Source organism: Fundulus heteroclitus, chromosome 23 (assembly GCF_011125445.2).
Source record: "Fundulus heteroclitus isolate FHET01 chromosome 23, MU-UCD_Fhet_4.1, whole genome shotgun sequence".
In the NCBI taxonomy this organism is placed as follows: domain Eukaryota; kingdom Metazoa; phylum Chordata; class Actinopteri; order Cyprinodontiformes; family Fundulidae; genus Fundulus; species Fundulus heteroclitus.
Window position 1 is genome coordinate 14,037,645 of NC_046383.1, and position 9,976 is coordinate 14,047,620.

The 9,976-nt window shown below is 40.2% G+C and overlaps 1 protein-coding gene across 1 annotated transcript; it reads left to right on the forward strand.

Moving 5' to 3' along the window:
- The first annotated feature begins 312 nt into the window (after positions 1–312).
- asb5a (ankyrin repeat and SOCS box containing 5a) lies at positions 313–8,971 on the forward strand. Its single transcript, XM_021323767.2, has 8 exons — positions 313–687; positions 1,805–1,884; positions 3,852–3,959; positions 4,203–4,353; positions 4,696–4,830; positions 6,896–7,087; positions 7,216–7,408; positions 7,458–8,971. The coding sequence occupies exons 1-7, from the start codon at positions 483–485 to the stop codon at positions 7,341–7,343; spliced, it is 999 nt and encodes a 332-aa protein (XP_021179442.2). The 5' UTR covers positions 313–482; the 3' UTR covers positions 7,344–7,408; positions 7,458–8,971.
- Positions 8,972–9,976: the final 1,005 nt, after the last annotated feature.

Here is a 9,976-nt window from a genome sequence, read left to right on the forward strand (position 1 = left end):
TTTGCTCTTTTCTCATATAGGTTTTTAGTTACTTTTCCCCACTTATAAGTATTTATTTAAACAGTCTATATTAAAGAAAGGTTTTATGATTTTAGTAATTTATTTTGTCCAAAAAAATTTTGTTTTTTTACTTTGATAAAACATTTAAAATGCATATTTATTAAATAAAATCTTAGGACTAAATGCATATAAACATATTTTTCAACCATATATTTTTCATTTATTGTAATTCAATGTTAGATTGTCATGTTTGTGAACAAAATAGGCACTTTTGTCGTTTTCGTAACTTGCGAACACCCACACACCAGGCCCAGCAGCAGCAGCAGCTGCCGGGCATTTTTTTTTCCAGGCTGCACTTGTTCAGGACCGGCCGGCCAGAGAGAACAGTGGAAGAAAAATAGGCTGCTCTATAGTGCCTTACAGAGTGGCTTCTGGTCCTGCCTTGATCATAACCAAAGCTCTTTCGTAGCGCGCCAGAGGAAATGTCAGACCCGGCGGTGGAGCTCACCAACAAGCCCTTCACAGTCCAGTTGTCCAATGTTTATCTGAGCATTTTGGCGCTGTTCTGCTTTAAGCTTTTTGTTAAGATTTCCCTCAACTTGCTGACATACTTCTATATAATCCGTGGAAACCGTAAAGAAGCTGCACGGATATCAGCAGAGTTCTACGACTACGGTCGACAACACAGTAAGTATCAGGACAAAAACCTTTTCAAAGTGCTTATTAAGTCTTCAAGTGGTTTCCTGTTTATTGTAAAGCTGTGTTATCTGCATTAAAGCGTGTAGAATAGAACAACTTGGCTGTGTTTGAGGGACACTCATGGTGACACTTTTGACATCACCTGTAAGGTCAGATGTAAGAAATCCTCATAGTTACAAATCAAGGACACAAACACCATATTTACACACGCAATTTCTGTATGCACACATGAGCTATAAATACTCCTTCATGTATCCATTTACTATAAAAGGCATTCATTATACGCTCTTTTATAGCAGGGGCATGAATTAATGCCCACTTTTCTTTTATTTCGTGCTTAATAGCCACTTATAAATCCTGGAGTATTCAATTTTCAACGAAGACTCGATCGGCCCAGTAGCTTTCCCTCTCTCTAATATAATAATAGAACACAGTCATGATATCCTCCTCAGCCCTCCCCCACCCCTCATCCTGCCCTACTTTCCATTCCCAGCTATGCAGTGCACCCTCTCACACAGCAACCAAAACAACACTCCACATTCTCGGGGACAAGCGCCACGGAGACACATTCTGGGGGCAAGACAGACACGACAACAACATAATCTGTAGCTATCACTCAAAGGGAATACCAATTAGCTGGAGTCAGGACATTAGTCACGCTCCTGTAGATACCGTCTTCCTTGTTAGGAGGAATCGCTTTGATGTCTCTCTTTATGTCTGTATTTCAAATGAATGTCAGTCGAGGAAAATATGCGGCATGAGTAAAAGAGGAAGTTCAGTTGTTCATTAACCATAATTTATGAAGAAAATGGAGGAGGAGGAGGACAATGGAGAGGATGATGTGTGGAATGCATCAGCTGTTATTCTGGATATTGACTCAGGTGTGCCTGATGTGGGGGCGGGGGTGTAATTCTGACTTAAATATATAAGAACAGCATCAAAATTGCTAAAACGTCATGTGCTAATGGATTAAATGAAATGTCACAGGGGGGACATGTTGTTTTGTAGTTCCTTAAAGCCTGTGCTTCTGTTCTGGAGAGCGTAAGGCACCGCGCTGTAATAAATGTGGGCAGCAGCAGCCAGTGAATTTATATTCCTGTCGCAGGATCCTGGGCCGACCGCTCACCCCTCCATGACGCTGCCAGTCAGGGCCGCCTCCTCGCCCTGAGGACCCTCATTTTACAGGTGAAGAGAACACAATCTCTCAGAGGGTAATGTGTGTCCCCTTATCTGCACGCGTGTAGGTCTTTTGTTGCCACCTCCTGTGCTGTTAAATTGCGCTCAGTACCTTTGTAGACTCGCTGTCTGATAAAGAGATAGAGGAGTGGAAAGTCTGGAATGTAAGTCACGAGGAGCCGCGTAGACGGCCCCGTATAAAGGCGGCTGCATCCTTTGTAGTTTTTGTCACATTAAAACCACCAACTTAGACATATTTTATTAGGATTCCATGTCATAGACCAAACCTAAATAGCAAATAATTGTAAAATTGAAAAGAAACAGACGTGATTTTCCATCTTTATTTATTTATTTTTTACAAATGAGAACCTTCACATTGTTGTGAAATTGTTGCTTTAACGATATAAACAAATATCCTATACTAGGAATTATAAAATCAAGCTTTTTTGTTTGTTTTGAAGAGTCCTGCTTCTTTCATGGCTGACAGAGGTCTAAAGAGGCTCTTAGGGTTTAAAGGTTTCTGATTAACAAGAAGAGAATCCATTGATTCCTCTGGAGGAGCTGCAGAGATCTTTTACTCACGTGATGGAATCTGTTCATAGGAAAAATATCATCTTTCCAAATCTGTGTTTGGAAGAAATGTAAAAAAAAAAAGCCATTGTTTTAAGAAAGCTTTGAGAAATGTCCTTTGAAATTTGTCTCAAGCCATGTAGGAGGAAGGTGCCCAGGTCAGATCAGACCAACATTCAGAAGCAAAATGCTTCACCATAAACACACCAGTCCCACAGTAAAACATGGCGGTGGCGGCATCATGCCATGGGAGGCTTTGGGGACATTGAAGCTGATCAGAGCTGATGGGGAAAATGGATGAAGCCAAATGTGGGAGAACATCTGTTGGATTTGAGACTGTGGCAGATGTTCACCCATTATCCGGCCCAACCATTTACATACAGCCACAACCATAATGGAAGAGTCTAGATCGACACATCTGTATGTGTTAGAATGGCCCAGTTTTTAACCAGACTGAAATCCAGCTGGAGGTCTGTTGTAAGACTTAAAAAATCCATGTACTCCAATGCTGTCTATAAAGACTTATTTTTGCAAAGAAGAAATGTTTTTAAAAAAAGAAATCAGGCTTTAGAAGTAGTAAAAGTGGTAAAAAAAAAAAAAAAAAACATAAGCCATAAAACTGGAAGGTGTGATTGAGGTGAAAGGTTCATCAAAATATTGCCACACTTTAAATTATTTTTTTTTTTTAAGAAAACTGTTGAAAACCTTGCTTAATTTTCCTTCCACTTCATTGTGCACTACTTTGTGTTGGTCTATCACAAAAACATCGTAAAACCTCTGCTTTTAATGTGTCAAAATGGGAAACTTTCTTATATATAAAAAGCATAAAATAACCTACATTGCTTTAGAAGTTGCATAGTTCCCAGATTTAGATGTTAAAAGCCTAAAGTGGTAAAAATGTTGTATAACTGCAGTATAATATATCCTTCTTTGTTTGACATGATTCAGTATCGCCTCGGCATTCTTAAAGACACGCTGGCTTAGTCTGGATTCAAAAAACTGCAACCTTTGTTCTGTTCTTCTGCAGCTCACACTCAGATGTGCTCCAAAGTGTAAGATGCCTCCTTCAGCTCAGACACGCCAGTGACACAGCAGCGACAACATTCATGCACTCACATGCTTAATTATTAGCATTTTAACTAGCCTTTAGTTTGATCTTCGCTTTAATTAGCAGATTTATTAATCTCTGGAGCTGAAACTGGACTTTGCAGAACAGCTCAGTAATCGCTTAAAGCCGGAACTGAGGACGCTGGCTCCGTCTTGTGTGAGGAGATAAGCTTTGACAATGTTCTTGTAATTCCTGTTGTTCACCAGCAGAGATTGACAAAGCGTGTCTGATGCTGGGCGCTTCTTAAAACGAATTTTCCCACTAAATCTCTTTGGCTGCCGCTGTGCTCTGTTTCCAGGGTCACAATGTGAATGTTCTGACTATAGACCATGTGACACCCCTTCATGAAGCCTGTCTCGCAGACCATGTTGCGTGTGCCAGGGCGCTCATTGATGCGGGAGCGAATGTAAGTCACACCCTGGCCTGGAGACTCTTTAATGTTGCCGTTCCGCGGGGGTCAAATGTAATTTCCATGGATGGGAAACTCCGGAGAGGGGATAACAAATGGGAGATGTGCGGCTCTCCATCCACAGACGCCGTAGAGCGATTAAATTGTTGACCCCCTTCAATTGCTCCCCCTGGCGTTTGCTATTAGTCAACCTGCATTGTTAAAGATGGGCTAAAAATAACAATAAAAACTGTTTTACAGGTCAATGCATCTACAATTGATGGAGTCACCCCTCTGTTCAACGCCTGTACAGTGGGCAGTGTGGCTTGTGCTGAAATCCTTTTGGAAAATGGAGCAAAACCCCAGAGCCTTGTATATCAACCTTCCCCGATACATGAAGCCACCAGCAAAGGTGAAAGAGAGCCTGAAGTTTCTATCACAGGGGGAAAAACGTTTTAAGAACAAAAAGAGTCATAATATAAAAAGAAAGGACTACTGCTTCCTAGCCCAGAAACAGCTTAAGTCAGCCTAGCTTGCTTGTTGGTCTGTAATATTTCTCCATTTCTGCACTCAGTCCCATTTTTCACGTTGCATTTATATCTCCTGCACTGCCTTATAATGCCTTTTCTAAACGGCCTACAGTGAAACAAAGTCACGGCTTTAAAATAAATGAACCTGACTGGAGAAGACAGCTTGGAGAATCATCTCACATTGGTGCATAATGATTGCTGTCTCCATGCTCCATTACTTCCAGGTCATTATGGTTGTGTTGAGGCCCTGGTGACTTGGGGCGCCGATGTGGACATGGACATTCCTCACCTGGGCACAGCGCTCTACACGGCCTGCGTCTGCCAGGAGCTGGAGTGTGCCAGGAAACTCCTGAGGGAAGGTTAGCTCGCAGCATTGTGTGGATATTTACATCTCCTCAGAGACAGACACAAGTCCTCTGCATGGACACCAGTAGAAGTACAGTATCAAGGTTAGGATATAAATCTTTCCTGTGCATAAATTCATTCTTTCTAAATCCACAAACTTCTGGATAAAAACTTTTAAGTATGACACGTTGAAGCTTTTCAGCAACAACTGACTGAACTCTGCATTTTAAAATGCAAATGTTACAAGCGATGAAGGACGTGTGGAAGAATGTCCTCTGGTCAGATGAGAATAAATTTAACTCTGAGGCCTACATGCCAAACCTAACGACCTGGACTGGAGCATGTTGCTCAGAGCACACCTTCCCCAATGTTAAGCATGGTGGTGGCAGCATCATGCTGTGGAGATCCTTTTCTTCAACCTCCGTAAACACCCAGCCAGAGCTGTGCTGGGATCGTTTAGAGCAGGGGTGTCAAACATACGGCCCGCTGGCTAAATGCATTATCATTATAAAAAAAAAAAGAAAAAATGTTTTTGTTTTTTTTCAGTGTCCTGTCTGGCAATGTGGCAATAATAATTGTTGTCTTAATGCCACAAAGAGTTCATCAGATTTGACTTTCACAAGTGGAGCAGTACTGCTTTTGCCATAGTGCTCCACTTGATTTATGAATGTGAATAGTTTTATTATGATTCATGCAGGGAATCTCTCAAATGATATGGACACGACAATAGGAAAGTAGGAGAGGAAAGGAAGAACAAGAAGAAAAACGAAAAGGTGAAAGAAAGAGGAGATAAAAGGAAGAGAATGACAAAACAATTATTGAAAAAAAAACATGTACTTCGTGTAATTGAAAATCTGCAGTTCCTATAGCGTCCACGATGGGTGCTGTGTTTTAATTAGCAGATTAGGCTTCAGGTGTGGAAAAATTTAAATCATTTCTTAATTTTTATCTGTTTGATGTATTTTGTCATGTAGGACAGTGTTTTTAAGTTCCAAAAAATGTGAATAAATGTTTTTCAATATTGTATAATCACTGTGATCAGTTCTTATGCATAATGCACAAGTAAATGTAAAAGTATTGTTGAAATTGCACATACTTTTCTTAAAAACGCTGAGGTTATTCATAATATATTGTGTAAAAGTGAAATTAATTTAACATAAGAATCAACAACAAGTCCACATTTATTAGTTCTATTTAATCTTGCAATGAGTTTACTCGTGTGGCCCTCTTGAGATCAGATTAAGCTGTATACGGCCCCTAAACCAAAATCAGTTTGACACCCCTGGTTTAGAGTTAAAGAAGTTGACGAATGCAGCAACACCTGAGCTACTGACCACCAGGAAGACCACCAGGGTCTCCTGCTGGTGGTCTACACTGCAGACATGTCCGTCAACTCTCCAGGTGACCATCTACAGACGTTCTGAGTCAACCTCATCTCTGACTGAGCTGAACGAGCTCCTGATCAGCGCGGGGGAAACCAAGGAGCTTAATGATGGATCTGCAGGTGTAGGCCCTCCACACTGACACCAGTGGACATCCAGGGAACTGACGTTGAGATAGTGGACTCTTCTAAGTAGCTGTTCACCTGAACTATAAACTGGACTGGAGTCGCGATATGGATGGTGCTTACAGGAAGTGTCAGAGCAGTGCTAAGGAGACAGAGCTCCTGGAAACCCTTTCTTGACTCTGTGGTGACATCAGCCACCGACTGTGGTGTGGTTTGTTGGAGCTGCAGGTGATCTACAGCTGAGAGTAGCTGGTTAGATAATCTGGGAGGCCAGCTCGGTCCGGCTCAGTACAGGTGGTGGGAGACAGAAGCAGTCTGTCCCCCACCACCTACCCTTGTGTAGCCCTACTCACTTACACAATACTTTAATTTCTTGAGTAGGCTGTTTTTAATATAATATAAATTAGCTCTTTGGTGGTACACTCGTACAAACGATAAAGGACTGTTGTATTTTTCTATTCAATTCTGCAAAGTCTTGACCCAGATGGTCTGATTGCAAATTACTTTCTTTTTTTTTAAATGCGCATATCACATGTTGTTTTACTTCCACTTCACTGTTGTGATCTTTCCAGGGGCAAACGTACAGAAAGGCAAATCCCTGGATTCCCCCTTGCACGCGGCAGCAGAGAAGGACTGCACAGCTGTGGTGAAGCTGCTGCTGGATTTCGGTGCAGATATTAACGCCAGAAACACAGAGTTTCAGAGGCCGGTGGATGTAGCTCCCCCCAGCAGTCTAACAGAGGGCTTCCTGATGCTTTACGAAGGTATGACCCAAATCTGATCAACTGTTTAACTCATGACTCTCACCTCCGTGTTACTTCTAATGAACCTGTAATTATTTCTAGATTTGCAGCCCAACTCAGTTTTGGTTGTTTTGGGTTTTTTCTTGTAGCCACGCCACGCCTGCTGAGCCAGTTGTGTCGTCAGTGCATCAGAAGCTGTGTTGGCCGGGACAGACTCCATCTTCTTTCCCACCTTCCTCTTCCTAACAGGCTCAAGACCTACCTGCAGTACCAATGACCGGAAGAACCAACAAACCTTGTGCCAAAATGGACTTTATGAAAGATACGTTTAACTAAAAAAAGCACATCAGCACCACAACAACTGGTTTGGCTGTAATGCTATGGTCCCAACCCGCTATGAAGGGATTATTTAGCCTAGCTACAGAGTAGAAACTGGATAAGTACCTAGCTGCACTAAAATCTCTGCTACAGACACACCTCTGCTTAGAACATTACATCCACTTTCATAGAAACTTGGTGCTTTTATTGATGCATCAGATCGTTCCTTTTCTTGGTGGAATGACACAACCTTGATACATTTCTTAAGCATGAACTGGGTGCACAAATTTGTTTTAATGTGTGTTTTCTCTAATTTACAGGGTCAAAATTATACATAAATTATGCTCAAAGATATGAAGTATTTACAGTGACTCCAAAATTTGGATAAACGAATGTTACATAGTTGGTTTGAGGTGAAGTTGAAGAACATCAAGGTCTTCTTTTTTGTTTAACACACCAGTACCACTGGCAGACAAACAGACCCTCAGAATGATGCCACCACCACCATGCTTGATAGTTTATACTATGTTCTTAGGTTTCAAAGCCTCAGCTTAACTCTTCTTTTCACTGTAATCAAACAGCTCAGTGTCATAAACCTTTTCTCCACGAGGCATTTGGCAGCTGCAGAGTTCAGTCCAGCTCGAAGGTGTGGATTTTGGAGCTGGAACTTCTTGTCATACTAGTGCTTCAGCATCTTCCACTTTATGATAGGCCTGAGCCTTGTTGATTCCTGGGTTGTTGTTTTAATTGTTTAATACCTTTTTCCAACTTTCATTGTATAATAATTCATGGACTGTGGTTTAAAGGACGGTCCATACAAGTAAACCAACTAATTTAAAGGAGCTCTTCCATTTCTAATTAGAAGAATGGTTAAATAGACATCAAGAATCATGCTAAAACCTTGTTAGTTGTGTGTGCTTTCCCTCCAACTTGCTAAGGGACATTTATCCAGATATTACTGGGTGGGTGTATATATTTAAGCCTGCATGAACAACTTTGACCCTTAGAGGGTTAGAGAAAATCCACAACGAAGTCAAAGTTGTGCTCCTAGTTCATGTTTTTTTAAACCCCTTAAGTTGTTGGTCTACAAAAGAATTTCACCAAGACAAATGTTTCTAACACTTAACTAAAAGGTCTAAGTTCCAGTGACAATCGTGCAAATAAAGAATGGGTGTAAACTTCTGACTGGAAGTGTGTGTGTGCATATAGTATACTGTGAGAAAGTTGCTTATACCAAATTCTAGGGGTCCCTGCAACGTTTGCGTTAATCCAACCAGATGCCCTTAGAAAGTTGAAATATTAGTTAATTTCTGTTCTGCACATATTTTTGATGCCTTGTTAGTTACAGCAGTGAAAAAAACACACAAGCACTTTATGTTGGAAAAAAATATTATTTTTAAAGTTTTCAATGTAAAAACACACTGATGTACGCATGAATAAGTTCTCTGTATTCAACAGGTAAGCACTGAACCCTACATGATGGTTTAAAGTTGTTTTTAAGTATTCCACATTCATTATTTCCTGTTTATTTGCTTCAGTTATTACCCTGTATATATTACAGATTGAAGAATAAACATTTAAACTGAATTGTCTCATTAATATTTCGTCAATCATAGATTTGATAAAGTGTATGTATTTTTGAATATCTTCTATTTAGTCTTTAGGACCATATTTTTCCATCAGAAGGAATGTTAACGTTTGATCCGCTAGATGGCAGCAGAGGTCAGGCCCAGAACCAGGAAGTACTTTGGTTGCCACAGAAACGGGAAAATAGAGAACAGGCCAATGGGGGGGGAAATGGTTGATGGAGGAAATATTAGAAATTAACCGGAAATACTCTAAGAATTTCATTTCATCTCCATCTGAGAAACAATGTCTAACCCAGCGCTGCACAGAGAAGTTATCATGTGGCTCCAAGGACTGGAACTGTCGTTTTACCCAAAGGATCTGCGCAGGTACGCATCTGTAGCCACACTTTCAGGTTATATGATAATATCATATATGTGCTCTGTATAGACAGAATGTCTAAGTTTATAAAAACTATATTTCTCTTGAAAACATGTTAAAACCAGGTGATTAATACAGTTTACATTATTTTATAACTCCTGTGAGAGCTTGAAACATCAGCCAACCTGTGCAGACCGGAGCCTTTTCATGCATGATCCAACAGAACATTTCCTCATGTGTACCTAATCTTAAATTCAGGAAAATACCTAAATATTTACCTTTTGGGCTAATACACCACAGACTTGTGCTCAAATAAATAACAAAAAGAGTGCAAAATGATCAATCAGATCTCTGTATGTTTATCACATACAAACATACAAAATACAAAATAAAGAATATTTGGACTCACCTGTTCTTGTCTACACACCTTTGAACGCCTCCTGTTGTCACTCTCCTTTATTGTCCTCCATAAAATATTAACTTTAAATTTAACTGACTTTATTTTCAATATTTCTATCAAAGTTGATTTTTTGTACTGTAAAAATGTTATTAAAACAATCTTTCCACCTTCAAGCTTTTAATATTGTTTAATGTTTTAAAAAACTATCAATAACAAAGAGCAGGACTGATGCAAAACCTTCATTT

What these genes read in the sequence shown, in the direction of transcription:
- asb5a (XM_021323767.2), top strand. Translation starts at nt 483, where the DNA reads ATGTCAGACCCGGCGGTGGAGCTCACCAACAAGCCCTTCACAGTCCAG. An exon ending in TGAGGACCCTCATTTTACAG is followed by an intron (nt 1,885 to 3,851) that starts GTGAAGAGAACA and finishes CTCTGTTTCCAG; the next exon opens with GGTCACAATGTGAATGTTCT. An exon ending in CTTCCTGATGCTTTACGAAG is followed by an intron (nt 7,088 to 7,215) that starts GTATGACCCAAA and finishes TTTTTCTTGTAG; the next exon opens with CCACGCCACGCCTGCTGAGC.